This window comes from Trichomycterus rosablanca, chromosome 3 (genome assembly GCF_030014385.1).
Source record: "Trichomycterus rosablanca isolate fTriRos1 chromosome 3, fTriRos1.hap1, whole genome shotgun sequence".
In the NCBI taxonomy this organism is placed as follows: Eukaryota; Metazoa; Chordata; class Actinopteri; order Siluriformes; family Trichomycteridae; genus Trichomycterus; species Trichomycterus rosablanca.
In genome coordinates this window covers 21,346,403-21,365,065 of record NC_085990.1, presented here as the reverse complement: position 1 = coordinate 21,365,065, position 18,663 = coordinate 21,346,403, and the positions used below count along the sequence as shown (strand labels likewise).

Sequence of the window (18,663 nt, the reverse complement as noted above, 5' to 3'; positions counted from 1 at the left end):
AAGATAGTGGGGCCATTCTTCATCAATGGAAACCTCAAGGCCACTGGATATTTGAAATTGCTACATGATGATGTGTTTCCCTCTTTATGCACTGAAGCTGGTACGTTCCCTGAGTTTTTCCAGCAAGATGGTGCACCACCACATTATGGGTGTCAGGTCCGAGCATTCCTAGATGATCAGTTTCCTGGAAAGTGGATTGGTCGTCGTGGGCCAGTTGAATGGCCCCCAAGGTCTCCCGATCTGACCCCCTTAGACTTTTATCTTTGGGGTCATCTGAAGGCAATTGTCTGTGCTGTGAAGATACGAGATGTGCAGCACCTGAAACTACGGATACTGGAAGCCTGTGCTAGCATTTCTTCTACGGTGTTGCTATCAGTGTGTGAAGAGTGGGAGAAGAGGGTTGCATTGACAATCCAACACAATGGGCAGCACTTTGAACACATTTTATAAGTGGTCAAAAACTTGTAAATAACTCATGAAAGAATAAAGTTACATTAAAACCAAGCACACCATTGTTTTTCTTGTGAAATTCTCAATAAGTTTGATGTCACATGACCCTCTTCCCATTGAAAAAAACTAAAGTTGGATCCAAAATGGCCGACTTCAAAATGGCCGCCATGGTCACCACCCATCTTGAAAAGTTTTCCCCCTCCCATATACTAATGTGCCACAAACAGGAAGTTAATATCACCAACCATTCCCATTTTATTTAGGTGTATCCATATAAATGGCCCACCCTGTATTCTATAGCAGGGGTGAATGAGATCACAGACGGTGAGTCAGTGGTCATTTGGGCATCTAACGGAAAGCTTAACCACTAGAGTGGAGGCCATACAGCACCAAAGAGGAAGCAACTTAATAAGAAAGCTTATAAATGTAATGCCAGATGTTCTACAAACACATGCCGATGTGATGTTGAGTTGGCCACATATTTCTGATGTAGTAGTCTACATGTCAGCTAGGTTAAAGCTTGGTGTATTTGGCATGCTGCACTGCTAAGGTTTTAAATAGTCATTTTTGTTGTGTGTGATGCTGATTTTAAGCAATATATGCTACTGCAAATGGTTTGATTGTTACATGTTTACGTCTGTTCTTGCATGTGACAGGTCTATGGTTTTGGAATCAAATCAGTGTGTGAAGTCTGAGACAAAAAAATAACATATAAAAATAACCATGATTACTGGTTGTAATATGAAAAGCACTGTAACCTGCCCATTTTAAATTGTATATTTTTTCATTGTGTTGTGCAGAACCAGAGTGCCAGGACCAGCGTGGCCTGCTCAAGCCCAGTGCCCACCTTCAGTGATCACCCAGATCAGGGTTCACTGGCATCTCTGGATGCTCTTGAGGTCATGTCGGAGTGTGATGTCCCCGTCGCCTTCACCCGCGGCTCCCGTACCCGTGCCAGCTTGCCTGTGGTGCGCTCAGCCAACCAAACCAAGGACCGCTCTTTGGGTACAGACACACATACAGCAGGGTTATTTTGCCAGCACATTATAGTTTAGATATTTTTTGTAGTCTTCTGGCAATAATACAGTAGTTTTTTTAGTTGTTTGGTTTTTGTAAGACTTGCGATCATTGTTAAAAATGACAGTGATTTTAGTCAGCTGAACTTAATCTCTTTCCTGTTTCATGGCGAAATGTGTTTATGTGGAGGCCAGGCAAGTCGGTGGCTCTACCGAGATTCAAACTCAAACAGGTTTAAACACAACACAGTGGTGTGCTAGTGCATTGGACTGCTGTGCCACCCGAGCACTCTTCTAAGACCTGTTTGCTGCTTTTATATGAGCTCCATGAGGGATTAAGGGTTTAATAAACATACTTTGGTGAGCACATTTTAGACTGGAATAACTTCACTGGAATAAGTCACTATATACTTTAGCTTCTAACTTAGTATTATTCTAAGGTTTATTACATAGGTTTGTTAAATGTGCTGTCTGGTGTGACCGTAAAGTGGGGGAGTCTGCAGACCAGATTTTGGACAAAAGTATGTGAACATTCCAACTTATTATTAAGTTGCATTATATTTGCTTATATGCTTCCACTTTTATGATTGTACACCATCTGAGATCAGCAGCGTGATTTTGTTAAAAGAATCATGTCCTTTTGCCTTGCCAAATTTGTCAGTAAATTCCATCACTTTTTCCAATGCCTTTTTGGCATTTTTTGGTTAGTGCCCATTCCCAAACTAAAATCAGTAGTGGCCCCCTACATGCTAAACCAAGAAACCAAAAAATAGTGACGTCATCTGCTAGTGTGTACTTAAATCTTTCACTTAATAGCTTCAGAAGCTTTAGATTATGCCTGCGTTTAGCCCTTGTTTGGTGGTGGTGTTATGCATTCATGTGTTAAAGAAAAAAAACTGTAACCACTGCTTTATTACCAAAAGTAACACTACAAGTGACAACAGCCATCCCTGTTCACACACCAACAAAAGACAAAGCAACACCAGTGACCTATCACCTGCTAGTGTGAACACAGTTTTTGTAAATAAATACCAACAGAAACACACTCATACACTGGTTTAAAGTTCAGCTCTAATGGAGTGCTTTGCTTACTTCAGTAGACCGTGTAAGGCTTTGATAACAGCAGCAGAAAATAGAAACCATCACTGCTTTTGCCATGCCATGCCAGACACTTTGACAGTATGTGCGCATGCTCAGACAGTCATTACTGTTTACTGGAGGATTATAGAAACACATTTTATCTTTGTTATTAAGCTTCATGTGTGATCGGGATGTTTGGAGAAAGTGGCTGCACCCTGAAATCAGATCCCTGCTTAAAGTTAGTTTGAAGTTAATATGGTGAAGCAAATGTGCTATTTTCCATCAAGCCTCTAAGATAGGGCCTATACTTATGCAGTCACAGGCTCATATTATAGAAGAGACACACATTTGTAGACACACACACACACTGGGCAGTAAGCAGTGCTGTTGAGTTTAAAAATAAAAACAGTCTGGTTCAAGAGGTGGGTCCCAGAGGAATTTATGATTTTTAGTTTTTTTATTTTTATTTTCTGATTCATCAGATTTATTTCATGCAATCTAACTAAAACCCCAATTGGATGTACTTTTTAAGAGATTTTTAAGGAGATTTTATCCTGGTCAGGGTCTCTGCGGGTCCGGAAAACACTGGTTTAATACAGGTACTACAAGAGATCACATATGTATTGTAGTTTAGCACCTAGCTTTCAACATTTATACCTGAACATTTCATACAGTCATTAAACTATGTAATAATCTTAATAAAACGCAGGTTTCCTAATGTTGAAGACCCAAATGAACTTAAAGCTTTTCCTACACATCTGATCCAGCTGAGTTTTTGTTCATAACCTTAATCAGGTGTGTTTCAAGTAGAAATATTTAAAATATTGCAGGGCAGTGGGTCTGTAGGATTAAATTTGAGATATCATTCTTTTTATTAGCCAACAGAGAGAGATTTGAACTGCTAGAATTGTCAGTAAACTCATGGCTAATGTCTAACAATGTTGTTTTAATGGTCACAATCTTTTGGAATTATTACTAATTTAGACAGATGTGGTATGACTGTTTCATTAGGGTTAAAATTAGATTCCTATACATTTTTAAGTAACTTGTAAGAGTGTTGTGAAAATGTTACAAATATTATAAGTAGCATTTTTTGAGTATATGTATGCGCTGAACAAATAACACTGAACGAGTCTACTTTTACTAATCAAATACTGATACTGAGACTGAATACTGAACTAAATTTGCCCGTCCCTGAAACTATAACCTTTTTCCCTTTTCTCAGATGTTTTTATTAGTGGATGTAACACACCTTCCATTCTTTCCTTTGTCTGTACACACACACCACATATGTGCTTTGAAATTGAAGCCTTCACTGGCCTTTAAAGCTGTGATTGGTTAGTTTAAATGAACAGCAGCTGGAAACACAGTTGCAGAGGATAAGAGAGAGAGAAGAGAGCGAGAGTGAAAATGAAAAGGGACCTTGAGGAAAGTAGACATTTTGGAATTGCTTTGGAAAAGTTTGAAACAAGGAGTGTATTGTGTCTTGCTGCATCTGGACATAAAGAGCTGTTGTACATTTATACTGTGAGTGTTTTTCACTTTATTTCTTAAGGAGTTCACACTTGTCTAAGCTGTGTGGGGATGAACGTTTGTTCTAAAGATGCTTCAGGACATCTATTGTTTAGCTGCATAACAATTCTACTCAATTCTGTTTAAAAGTTGTTTTTTAGATATTTTTAACTGCATGAGCTGGGCTACTCATACATAAACTACTCAATTGTATCAGCAAAACTTATATTTCTAATATTACATCATTAAGTAAAGTGTGTAAACTGGTGTACTATAACTTTGACGAACACTACCTTTGTGTTCTAATTGTTCATGTATCATAGTGTTCAACACTTCTGTAGTTAAAAACTTAGGCATATAAGCTGTACTGCTTTTTTATATCACTATTTTAAATGATTCTGCAATGGGATCTAAAGTAAATCTGTTTTCTAAGTCTGGATTTCCTTAGAACGGCACCATTTGGCTGTGCAAAACATTTGTTTCTCGTTTGTAGAGACAGCAGGAACGTACTCACTATGCAGCCTGCAGTCACAGCATGAAATCCTGTATACCCTGTTGACTGATACCATTCAGCACAAAATAATAATATATATATATATATATATATATATATATATATATAAACGTATAATATATGAGTATAATGTTCAGATTGGTCACAAAAACATAGTACTTTTCTATGTCTTGTAGGCTTCACGATAGCAGTGCATGATTATAGGTTAAGTAAAAGCATATTTAGTTTACGGTCCATAATTGAAGACTTTAGGCCACATGTCGGCCGCTCGGGTGGCACAGTGGTCTATTACGCTTGCTGGTCTTTTACCCCTGGTCCATTTTATTTAACTGACAAAAGTACAAAGAAACCAACTAACCAGCTTGATTGTATTTATTAAATATAAACAGTTTTTGCTTAATTCGTGCAACTAGAACTAAAACCTTCAACTAGAACCAAAGCACGGGCAAAAAAGAAAAGTTAAGTCTGCAAGAGAAGATGGCTTTTGGTTTGTTGTGGTTGTGCTAAACTTTGTTAAAGTGTTGCAGTTAAAAAAAAATCTCAATGCAAAATTGCACATAATTTAGGTCTTTCACCGTTTACCACAGATAGTATTGTGAAAAAAACTATCCAGACTGATATCAGCAAAAAACAAAAGCTGCAGTCCAGCTCTGTCTTCTTTTTAAAATATATGGTGCCAATGCTGATATAGCATAGTGGTAAACATGTCTCTGTTCCAACTATTTCGAGTGTGTTGCAGGCTTTAGTGTACGTGCTTTCTCTAGAATCATGATACCAGTCCAGTCCAAGACCAGTCTAGTTCAAAACACAATTAATTTAGGGGATACATGCACAAAAGGAGGTGGCCAAAATAATGGAATCATTTACAAATACAAGACCCAAGAATAGAGAAAGTGGATAGAATTGGGATTAGCGCAGAACTGAAAACAAGCTGTCACAGTATGACACAGTCCACATGGCCCGCTCCGGAAAAGTCTATTTTGTTTGTTTGTTTATTTTGATATGGAAGAAACATGGCACAACCTAAAACCTTCCTTAAATGGGCCATCCAGCCAGATAGGGCATATGGGCAAGAAAGGCCTTTGTTAGGGAAGTGAGGAAGAACTCAGTGGTCTCTTCAAAAAAGAAAGAGCCTGTGCATAGGTCAGAGAAAGTGTTGAACACTTATTTTTGCAACACCACATGAATTGCTTTTACGGCAGTAGGGAGTCCAGTGAACGGCATATGACATCCCACTTGGAGATAACGGCATGTAAAAGACCTAGGAAAGCAGGAGGGAAAAAGTCAGCATGGGGACAACGATTCTCTGGTCTGATTAGACAAAAATAAATCCCTCAGGGCACACAGTAACACCCTGGACCAATTAGCCAGTCCATCACAGGGCAGACACACATACAGACATACACACACCCATTCACCTATAGGGCAATTCAGTGTCTCCAGTTGACCTGACTGCATGTTTTTGGACTGTGGGAGGAAACTGGAGCTCCTGCAGGAAACCTCAGCAGACACACGGGGAACATGCAAACTCTGAACAGAAAGAACAGATCCCGCCTGGGGATCGAACCCAGGACCTTCTTGCTGTGAGGCTACAGTGCTTCCCCCCCGAGCCACCCCGCCACCCCGCCACCCCGCCACCCCTGTGCAAAAAGTTAAAAGTTCTAAATATTTCTGTGTCCACTGAATAAAACCAAAAGGTTAAAAAACACTTTCAGAACTAAAATTTGTCTAACTAAACAATTGGCTTTATAAAAGGCTTTATTTTTTGCAGCATAAAAACAATTTGTTGGTGTAATTTTATGTTGTTTAAGACGTTTATTAAACCCCAGTTTGAAACACTTTTAAAACAAATTCATTCTAAATCTCATTCTGTTTATCTTTCAGGTGTGTTGTACCTGCAGTATGGTGATGACACCAAGCAGATTCGGATGCCCAACGAGATAACGAGTTCAGACACAGTGCGAGCTTTGTTTGTCAGCGCCTTCCCCCAGCAGCTCAGCATGAAAATGCTGGAGTCACCCAGCACCGCAATCTACGTTAAAGACGACATGAGGAACATGTATTACGAGCTCAGCGATGTCAGGTATGTATCATGAGTTTGTGTGTCTCTGATAATTATGCTGTACTGGTGTAAAATTACTAAAGATTATTGCCAGGTGTGAGACGTCCCTTATTAAATGCTACAAAATCAAACAGTCTAAATGTGTTTTCCCCAAAAAGTTTGATAATGACCATACTGAGAGGGTAAGACGAGTCATGTGTTTCCTGTGCGAATTTTGAGTCCAGCCAAGGCATCCTTTTGTGATAATGTTCCCTGGGCTAATGACTCATATTTGTTCTCTTACTTGTTTACACTTGGGGGCAATTTAGTGCTGCCTGTTTACTTTCTGCACCATGCAAACACAGATAGGACATAAAAAACTCCTCACAGACATTGACCAGAAGCAGGAATAAAACTCAGGACTTCAGGAGCTATGCTTCTCTGTGGCACCAGCGCACCGATTGCCCTACCATGCTTCTCGTACCCCCAGCAGCTTTCATTATTTATTTGGTGTGCAGAAAGTTCTATAATGTCATTCAACTTTGTGGCATTGCCTCTTAATCCCTTTTTGTTATTATGATTGACTACAGCTGGTGACTTCTATTTGCCAGTATAAACATTAGCCCAAGCAACAAGCAATTCAATCAGTCTAGAAATTCTTTTCCAGATTTAAAAACAGGTCATAGATTTATTCAAATCAGGAATAATCCCAGGATAATCTGTACAAATACAGTGGAACAGTCGTCTCTTTGTCTAGGTTGAAAGGAGAGCTCAACCTGAAATGCTTATGCTACAAGCATATTTGTGCTTATGGTTAGATGTCATCCAAAAACCAAAAATCGGTCTGTCAGGGTCTGCTAGTGTTTCCACAGTAAAGCAGGATTTATATTGCCATAGACTTAGAGATTGACCTTAATGAATGAAATTCATGTGATCAGCACCAACTTTTAAACAAGTTACTGATTTAAAAGAAGTAACCTCTTTCCTGCAAGGCAGTTCAAAGCTAATGCCAATGTAAAGCCTGATTGATGATGGACAGTTACATCTTTTAAAAAACTAGCACTATTCATGTGAGCACAGGTGAAGTTGCCAGTTGTACCTAATTATAAATAAAAGAAATTAATATAAAAAATTATATTAAAGCTAAAAATGCTATTAAACCACTAAGTTTCTGTATGTTTTTGCTGAAAAACAACACTTAAAAAACATCTTGTGAATGTTATTTTTTAGACAAGGAGCTTTAGTGGTGCAGCTGTAAATTACGCCAGCCCAATAATGCCTGGATCCAGGGTTAGAAACCTTCAGTGGTGCTATTGGGCATCTACATACAGACCTGATTGTTTAAAATTACGATTGTAATTGTGAGCCAGGCATTATGTATAACATCACCCTGACTTTACAAATGCTTTATAAACTGATGTGCACACATTGTAAAAACAAGAGTGTAGGCTGTTTAGGGAAGGCTGACTTCATGTTAATACTCATGGCTTTAAAATGGGATATTTAATAGTAATTTAATATTCTTTATTTCTAGCAGTAAATGTAATTATATTGGGCTGCTTTTTTAGATCGATTTGTTAGGCATATTTACTTATTCTGATCATAGAGGCATGCACAGGCTTTGAAGACTGACTGAAAACTTTTTGATGTTGGCATTTTTTTAGTAGGAGCCACAGTCAACCACAGTAAAATAATACAGTTTAACTATTCCAGTTTTGTGTAAATTAGTCAGGAAAACTTGTGTGATTACATATGTGGTTTCACATGGCTTTTACTAGCTGTGTCTCAGGAAAAGTTATTATCCTTATTATCTCTGTTATTTTTTATGGGTTTCATGTGTTCTCGTTGTTCTGTTTTGTTCTAAACTTTAAATTAGCATTACTTTTTACAGTCTGTTGACTGGTGACCAATAAAAGTTAGATTGTTCATGCTTGGTCGCACACGCACACACACACACACACACACACACACACACACACACACACACACACACACACACACACACACTCTTAAATGTTTAATAAGCCTCTGAGCTTCTCATGCCTGATATAGATAGGCTGCCACAATAATCTAAGCTGAACTTTGAGACGCTCCTTTTTTTCACCTATGAAATACCAAATCACGGTCACCTGACACGACCAGCCATGCCATTTTACACACAGACACACGTCATTTATGAGAACAAGCAAACAAAAACACACCTTTGGATCACTAGTTTATGAGTAAACTTACTTTGATTCAGACCATTCTGTTAAGGGTTTTTGTATTTCATTTATTTACGCAGTTTCCACTGAAGAGATCAGGATTACAAACATAGTCTCTAGTTTTAGAGTTTTTTTAGATTTTAAATCTCTGTGCAAATATTATAGTGTAGTTACACACTTTAAGCTCTTACGTAACATTTAATTTATGGATTTGAATGAAAAATCGGACTTCTCCACTGTTTTTCGCGTTTCCTTGCTTAGGAGTGGAAATTATGTTAGCTCTTTGCGTCCACACTCCGATGGTAATTTTTGGGCTAAATATCTTAACAGTGTGGATCTGTCTGTCCACAGGAGCATTACAGATCAGTCATGCCTTAAGGTTTATCACAAGGACCCAGCACATGCTTTCAGCCATGCTGCCCGACCCACCAACGGAGATGCTAGGGTGAGTGCATTTTTGCTAACGATTGTCAGTGCACAGTAGGGTCCAAAAATCTACTACTTAAAGCTGTTTTATGTTATTGTAAAAAAATGTCTTTGAACTTGTGGGAGGAAATAGATTTAAGACCTACTTTCCAGATACCAAAACCAGATGCAAATGAGCCACAAGTGGCAGTGATTGCCAGGTCCCAGAATTAAATGTCTTTTGTAAAAACATTTGCTCCAAGATTGAGATTTGGGTGTTTTACATACAAGACATTAATTACATTTTAAAATAAGAAGTAGCAGCTTTGCAATGTGGTCTTCTTTGTGTTTCTGTTAATTCATTCAATTATTTTAGTGATTTTATGTTTTTGTGAGTTAACAAGTGTGTGTATGTTTATGAGGATCTCTAACTTATCTGGTAACATGCAAAAGAAAGAGTAGTTTTTAAATACTGTTTTTGTATGATAGGTTTATTTTGTGTTTTGTAATCTTAAACCAGTTACTTGGCATCAATTAGTATTAGCAGTGTTGATTCTCCCACTTTGTTAGTTGGTTTCATACTGAGGTCTACATTTTAAATAAGTTCATTTATTTTAAAAAATGCCTGATTCTGATTCTTGATTTCCCAGTTTCACAATGGGTGCAATTTGCATGTTCATCTACAGATAACTGAATGAAATTCTAGTTCCAGGCACAACCTGAGTGCAAATAGTGGTCATAGAATGCACAGATTTGTATTGTGCTTTGTCACCTTTTGACTCAAACCCTAAATCTACAGATACTGGATTGGATCTACAGATTGGATTTTTATGTAGTGTGAGTAGAAGAAGAAGAAGAAGAAGAAGATATACTTTATTTATCATACTGTACAGGTCCTTCTCAAAAAATTAGCATATTGTGATAAAGTTCATTATTTTCCATAATGTAATGATAAAAATTAAACTTTCATATATTTTAGATTCATTGCACACCAACTGAAATATTTCAGGTCTTTTATTGTTTTAATACTGATGATTTTGGCATACAGCTCATGAAAACCCAAAATTCCTATCTCAAAAAATTAGCATATCATGAAAAGGTTCTCTAAACGAGCTATTAACCTAATCATCTGAATCAACGAATTAACTCTAAACACCTGCAAAAGATTCCTGAGGCTTTTAAAAACTCCCAGCCTGATTCATTACTCAAAACTGCAATCATGGGTAAGACTGCCGACCTGACTGCTGTCCAGAAGGCCATCATTGACACCCTCAAGCAAGAGGGTAAGACACAGAAAGAAATTTCTGAACGAATAGGCTGTTCCCAGAGTGCTGTATCAAGGCACCTCAGTGGGAAGTCTGTGGGAAGGAAAAAGTGTGGCAGAAAACGCTGCACAACGAGAAGAGATGACCGGACCCTGAGGAAGATTGTGGAGAAGGGCCGATTCCAGACCTTGGGGGACCTGCGGAAGCAGTGGACTGAGTCTGGAGTAGAAACATCCAGAGCCACCGTGCACAGGCGTGTGCAGGAAATGGGCTACAGGTGCAGCATTCCCCAGGTCAAGCCACTTTTGAACCAGAAACAGCAGCACTGGACTGTTGCTCAGTGGTCCAAAGTACTGTTTTCGGATTAAAGCAAATTTTGCATGTCATTCGGAAATCAAGGTGCCAGAGTCTGGAGGAAGACTGGGGAGAAGGAAATGCCAAAATGCCTGAAGTCCAGTGTCAAGTACCCACAGTCAGTGATGGTCTGGGGTGCCATGTCAGCTGCTGGTGTTGGTCCACTGTGTTTTATCAAGGGCAGGGTCAATGCAGCTAGCTATCAGGAGATTTTGGAGCACTTCATGCTTCCATCTGCTGAAAAGCTTTATGGAGATGAAGATTTCATTTTTCAGCACGACCTGGCACCTGCTCACAGTGCCAAAACCACTGGTGAATGGTTTACTGACCATGGTATTACTGTGCTCAATTGGCCTGCCAACTCTCCTGACCTGAACCCCATAGAGAATCTGTGGGATATTGTGAAGAGAAAGTTGAGAGACACAAGACCCAACACTCTGGATGAGCTTAAGGCCGCTATCGAAGCATCCTGGGCCTCCATAACACCTCAGCAGTGCCACAGGCTGATTGCCTCCATGCCACGCCGCATTGAAGCAGTCATTTCTGCAAAAGGATTCCCGACCAAGTATTGAGTGCATAACTGAACATAATTATTTGAAGGTTGACTTTTTTTGTATTAAAAACACTTTTCTTTTATTGGTCGGATGAAATATGCTAATTTTTTGAGATAGGAATTTTGGGTTTTCATGAGCTGTATGCCAAAATCATCAGTATTAAAACAATAAAAGACCTGAAATATTTCAGTTGGTGTGCAATGAATCTAAAATATATGAAAGTTTAATTTTTATCATTACATTATGGAAAATAATGAACTTTATCACAATATGCTAATTTTTTGAGAAGGACCTGTATATACATATACAGGTGTAGAGTACAATGAAATTCTTTCTTTGCATATCCCAGCTTGTTTGGAAGCTGGGGTCAGAGCGCAGGGTCAGCCATTGTACGGCGCCCCTGGAGCAGACAGAGTTAAGGGCCTTGCTCAAGGACCCAACAGTGGCTGCATAGCAGAGTCTGGATTTAAACCACCAATCTAACGGTTGATAGCCCAAAGCTCTACCCACTAGGCCACCACTGTCCCTACATGTACATGTAGTGTCCAGAGTCTAGTATTAGTGTTGCTACTTTGTAAATAAAGTAAGTACACAAGTCCTACTCTTAAATGCTACTTTTTCATGTCATAATACAATATTTTGACAATTAACCTATTGTTATGATTTAATACATACACTTAAAAAGCTTGCTTTACTTGATTCCATTAGTAGTATTTTTTATAGGATTAAAGTATTGTAGCACTAAATAGTAAGGCTTTTATCCAAAGTGACTTTACTGACATTACTGTGACAGTATACAGTCTAAGCAATTCAGGATTAAAGGCTTTGCTCAAGGGCCCAGCAGTGGCGGTGGTGGGGCTTGAACCAGCAACCTTCTGATTGCTAGTCTAGTACCTTAACCACTAGGCTACAACTGCCTAGTGAAAGCTTGTCTGATGAAAGCTTGCACCAAACCACACTGCAAAAAATGTGGAGTAATATTTACTTAAAAAAACTTTTTTCCACATACAAACTGCTAGTAAATTTAACAGACCATATATTCAAGTAAAAGTTACTCACAATTCTATCTGGATTTTACTAGAAATTCTTCAGTAAATGTTACTTTGCTACTCACTGCTTCAAGTATATTTTAATAGCTGTATCTTAGTAGATTTTACTTAAACATTGCAGCACTAAAAGCATTAAAACATGGCTTATAAAATGCTATATTATATATATATATTATTAAAATGCTATATATTATTAAAATGCTGTATTATAAAATGAAAGATAATTTTACATTATTCAATTGAACATCAATGATTACCATATACAAAAACCACTATAACAGACAAACAACATTTTTTGTCAAACTTATTTGTTTTGCTCAATTAATGGAAATGCATTGTCACTTACAGTTCAGTGGACAAAATGTCTTTCAAACAGCGTGTTTTCTCAAGTCTCACTCACTACACATAAGTAAAAACTGTAAATTGAAAACAAACTATGAAAGTGTCGCAGTGTAAGGACAAAATAAATGATATCAATCTTTCAAACATTTTTCTGAAAACTTGCAGTAAAAAATAAAAATAGATGCAAAAGTTTGTCAGAAACACTTGCTCCAGGTGGACTGACTGTAGTTATCCTCCTGAACTCATCTAAGACCTAAGACAAAGATTAAAAAAATAACATAAGTTAGTAATTATAAAGTTTATGTAGACCTCAGAATGTTATGTTACATATTATAATTCAATTTTACTTTCTCAAGGTTTGCTCACAGGTCGCCTAATAATGCACATTTGTATTTGAAAGACTCGGGACTACATCCTCATACAGATTTATTTTTAAGTAGCAAAATGGGCTTTCATAATCATGAGACAAAAGAACTATTTTAGAACCAACGTTTTAAGCCCACGTACATTAAACGGAACAAGTTATTCCGATTAATATAACTACATAATATTCATTCTGCCATGCTAACAGATGCTAATTTGGAATCAATAGTGTAGAAAGTTAAACAACTTTTTAAATATTTATAATATTAACTGGCACAGTAATATAATTTCTTTAAAAATGACAACTTACCATAAAACAGTCCCCTTTGGCCAAAGTATGTCCTCAACAACCGAAAAACTTTGTGGTGAGAAGACTTGAGAAGATTAAAAAATCAGCAGCTCGTTTTGCACTCCGTGTGTGAAACATGTCCGGACTTGCCAGGCAATGCGCATGCGTGGAACATAAAGTAATATTTACTAGAAGTTTTCAGTTTTGCTTTGCTTCAATCCAAGAAATAAAAAACATAATTAATTTTACTTGGTATTTAGAATAAAATTTACTAATGTATTTGATAACAAATAATTACAAAGAAACACCAAGTAACACACTAAATTATATGTGACATTCTTAAGTAGCAAGACTGTACTAGAATATTCTTGTATAAAGTACTTTAAAAATCTTCACTCTATTTACTAAGTCAAAAAATCATTTTTTGCAGTGCATGCTACTTTAAAACCTCTGCCCACTGACCCTCCCCTTCCCTTGTTTAAAAACCCATCCTAGTTTACAGTATTCTCTCTGCAAAAGTTAAGACACATAAATTAAGATGCTAGAGAATGTTGAATTGTGCAAGGTGTGTGTAAATAAGTAAAAAAAATGTCTGGTGTGATGTACCATAATAGATTGACTCCCTTGACGAGGTGTATTCTTTCCTCGCACGCAATGCTTTCAAATGGTTCCACAGCCAATGAGACTCTGACCAGGATGAAGCGTTAATAAAGATAAATGTGACAAATGTAAGAAAAAACCTTGATAAATGACTGAAAAAACATAAGCTGTATAGGCAGTAATACTGCATAATACAGTTTGCAACTGGCATACTATCTTTGTGGCCTGTATAAACAACTGAACAGATCTTGGATCAAGATTACAGGAGCAAAAGATCTAAAGTAATGTTTACAAAAAGAACAGTACAAACATGAGTGGTTGTGCTATGCAGTGAATGGCCCTGGGGGCTTTGTTTTGCTGCTGGGGCATGATTAGGTCCATTTGTAGAATTTTTCAGAGGACTGGTATCTGTTGAAAGAAAACACATATTAATAATCTTGACCAGATTTTCAAAAACTGTCCAAGACAAATTATAATAGCCAAACAACTGGTTTAAGTAACTCTAAAACAGCAAGGGATGCTCACAGGCCGCTAACCCATTAACAGTGGCCATTGATTTTTAAGGACATAAAGGCTATTGCATGTTGTGCAGAGGAACATATGGGCTACTCTGTTTCAAATTGCAGATAAGTTTAGTACTGGTGATATAGGAATGAATTTGTCACAACACACAAAACTCTCTGTGTACAGGGCTGTGTAAACCACTCAAAGATGTTAACTTCTGTCCACCATCTAAAGCACCTACAATGGGCATGCAGATATCAGAGCAATAAAAGTAGGTTGACTGGTCTGACTCCTTACCATGTGGGCGGCCAGGCATTTGTGCATAGTTAAGAGATGGCACCAGGATGTACTGTTCAAAGATGTACCTCGCACGGTACAGAAATTGTAAAACAAGTAATGTACCAGATAACACACAACTCTCTTGATGTTTTGATGAGTTCACGCTGTTTTGACATGAATTATTACATGAATTATTACATGAATTATTGAGGCATGTTTTATTTTTTTTATCTAATGCAGATCAAATGCAGATCTGTTGGGTTCTAGTAAAATAATGCTGGTCTGTGCAGTCTCTTGAGTCTGTATTGTGTGTCTGTGTGTGTGTACAGTCTTGCTGGGCAGCTCGAAGGTCAGCGTGATGAAATGTCCTGCAGCTGTAAAATTCAAAGTTCCGTTCACAATTCTGCGTATTTAACCAGTAACTTTTTTGTTGGGTGGTACACTTTATTGTCTTCTTTTTGAAGCACATGTACTTATGCATGCAGTGATTTATGTACGACTGAGTAAATTAAATATAATGTAAGCATATAATGTACGTATATCTGTACACAAGGTGAGATTTTGAGAATGCGATTATTAGAATAGAACAATGACTTGAACTACACTGTGCACTTGTGAGCTTTTTTATTGTTATTGTTCCGTGTTTAGGTTTGAAGGTGTATGGGAAACTGTTTATTTCTTGATTCTATGTCTCAGTTTCATTTCATTTTTAATTTAGATCAGGTACCTATGATGGCCATTGCAGAAGCTTTATTTTGTTTAATTAACTTTTTTGTCCCAGTGTTGTGTTGGTCTATGTAGCATTTAGCACCCCAGCTGCTTACATTTGTGTTAGATGAGAGGAAAGATGCAATTATTTTCTCTGTTAATTGACACCTAATATGGGTGTGTGATTACTTGAGTCTTTTTGTCGTTGCCTGCTGCTAATCTTTAAGCACACACCTATCATTTTTCACAGGTGATATTGTTACCTTCAATACCCTCAGGGCTAACTGGATTTCATATTTATATAATCAAACTTCTGATCACAGTTTGGTTGAGGCCAAATAAACTTGTTTTGGACATTTTGTATGAAGCCGTGTTACTGAAGTACACACTTGTACAGTCTATCAGGAATAAATACATATTAAGGTGGTAACCCTTATGTTCTTTGCACTACTAATTAGTATACCATTCTATTGACAACCTTGATCTTTTGATTTTTATAGCAATTAATACAATTGTACAATGTATACATAGTGAAAATAAAAGTGTATTAAAGGTGGAATAAATTGTTCTTTGTATTTAGATTTAAGAAAGTAATTAAAGAAAGTGTCTTATAAACACAGTGCGCAGTGGCACAGAAATAGGTTGACTTAATTACACCCCTCTAGTTAGTCACAATGTGGAACAATCCCAAAAGAACTTGTTGGCTCTGCTGCTAAACAAATGACATTTTCACATTTAGTTTTTTACTATTAGAGAGTAAAAATCATGTTGGGGAAGTAGGGTGGTTGCAATAGTCAAAACAAATCATTTGGCCCCAAACAGACTGTATGGGTTAAAAAGCTGTTCAGGTTTTGTTTTTAAAGTGACCCGAGTTCTTGGCTTTCACCTGTGCTGGGTGTGGTTGAGCACTGACTCACTGTAGGCATAAAGCCTCAATTGTGAGAAGAGAAAAAAAGCAACACAATGAATGATGGACCTCCTGACCTTTCTGAGAATGCAGTAAACAACGTTTGAGTGGGGAAAAAAGATCAAGGTTTCTGTCTTTTTTTTGGGTGGGGCTTTATAACTTCTTATATTGTGTATGGAAGCTAAATGGCTATACAGTTTGTTGACATTAAAAGCCATCCGAGAAACTTTGATCTGTGATGGTCTTAAAATGTAATGTAGGAATGTAAAAATGTACAGAGAATGTACATAACAGGGCATTAATTTTAGGAGACTTAAAAGGTGTAGGTCCTCTGTTTGCCTATTTAACAGCTTTAATGTTTTTTTTAATTTGTCACACAAGTGCTGTATGGATTGTGTAGGGATATTGGAACATTCTTCAAGTAGAAAATCTCTTACTTCTTTGAGGAATTCAGAAGGCTAAAATCTACTTCACACAGCATTCTGTACTGCAAAATTTGCTAAAAACCATGAACAATGTTTAAATCTTGTGTTTGGGAAGGTCATGACAGACACTTGACTTTATTAAAGAGGTGGCACGGTGGCTAAGTGGGTAGCACTGTCTCCCTACAGCAAGAAGGTCCTGGGTTTGATCCTCAGGTGGGGCGGTCCGGGTCCTTTCTGTGTGGAGTTTGCATGTTCTGTGTCCGCGTGGGTTTCCTCCGGGTGCTCCAGTTTCCTTCCACAGTCCAATGACATGCAAGTGAGGTGAATTGGAGACACTAAATTGTCCAAGACTGTGTTCGATATAACCTCGTGAACTGATGAATCTTGTGTAACGAGTAACTACCGTTCCTGTCATGAATGTAACCAAAGTGTAAAACATGACGTTAAAATCCTAATAAACAAACAAATAAACAAAACTTTATTAAAGTGTTAATGGAACCACTCTTATATACTTCGTAGGCGTATGTTTGTGTGTGTGAAAGGGTCAGGGGTTAATAAACTTACAGATTTAAACATCATCAGAAAAAGGACTTTACCATGATAGGGTTCAGCTGTTCAAGTGAATTTGCCTCATGGTTGTTGTCATATGAACATGCAAAGCAATCACTGGGCCCAATATGTAACCCAAATCGTTATAGATCCCACACTGTTGTTAAAAGATGGCAGAAGAAATGTGTTAGTTAAAAGCCAAACATAAATCCCTACAGATGTAGGAAATATGATGATTGTTTACTTTATTGTTTTGGTAATTTAGCCAAGGGTCAGCTATACAGCTTACAAGTTTGTAAAAGCACAGAACTATGGAAGGATTTATCAGAATAGCAGCGTCACCTGAAAAAATAACTCCTACTATTTTTACTTAGACCAAAAAGCCATGCTACAGTTAATGTTATGTCAAAAAGAAAAAAACTTAACGCATTTACAATAATCAACCCATTTCTAAAATCAAACAGTGAGTAACTTGTTTACATTATTGGGGAACTAACAAACCTGACATTGAAGTCCAATAGATTTCATGATCCTTTTCATGCCAGAATGCCAGTTTCACTCCAGCAAGTTTTACTCTAAGCTGCATGAACATGTTGTGCTCCTGTCAGTGGTAACATGGTTATTCCTGTTGTTCCTCATTGCTTAGCCAACTGGAAGGAAACATGATGCTTCTTTTAAATGTACATCGCCTCAAGGTAAAGGCAAAGTCTTCATGCCCTCTGACATTATAGCTGTATTTTGCTTCCTCAGAAGTACCTCAGAGAGCATCACGAAATTAACACTGCAAAACCCAGAATTTTTATCAGAACTGAGAGCTTATAGCTGTTTATTTAACAAGTTAATAAAAGTAATGTGTAATGTGTAAAAATGCACATTTTTAGACACTGAGTGCATTTATCTGCACACAATAACTGCACTAATCTGATTACTGGATTTACATGAATTTGAGGATTATGGGAAACATCCTAACAATTATAAGTAAAGTTAATTAATCATGCCTTGCATACTCCTTGTTTTGTAGTAAAGCTTTGTTTAATGACGTTTTCTAATACTGAGATAATCAATACAATTTGGGGGGGGGGAAATGATCATGTTTATTTTTTACTTTACAATGCAAACTCGATAATGGTGAATGAAAAATTCAATTACATAATGAAGTCTCAGCCAATCTTTGTCAGACGTTTTTGACAATGAAAAATGACCACAGTGTATTTTTAATATGAGAGTATACTTTTTACATAAACTGTTATTAT

The 18,663-nt window shown here is 37.3% G+C and overlaps 1 protein-coding gene across 8 annotated transcripts in view; it reads left to right on the top strand.

The window, feature by feature from the left end:
• Positions 1-18,663, top strand: part of si:ch211-285f17.1 (sickle tail protein) — a 170,310-nt gene that overhangs the window by 117,895 nt on the left and 33,752 nt on the right. For all 8 annotated transcript variants that reach the window (XM_062991043.1, XM_062991039.1, XM_062991041.1 and 5 more), the window contains 3 exons: positions 1,251-1,455; positions 6,457-6,655; positions 9,169-9,262. In XM_062991043.1, the coding sequence (XP_062847113.1) occupies positions 1,251-1,455; positions 6,457-6,655; positions 9,169-9,262 (498 nt within the window). The remainder of the gene's footprint in view (positions 1-1,250; positions 1,456-6,456; positions 6,656-9,168; positions 9,263-18,663) is intronic.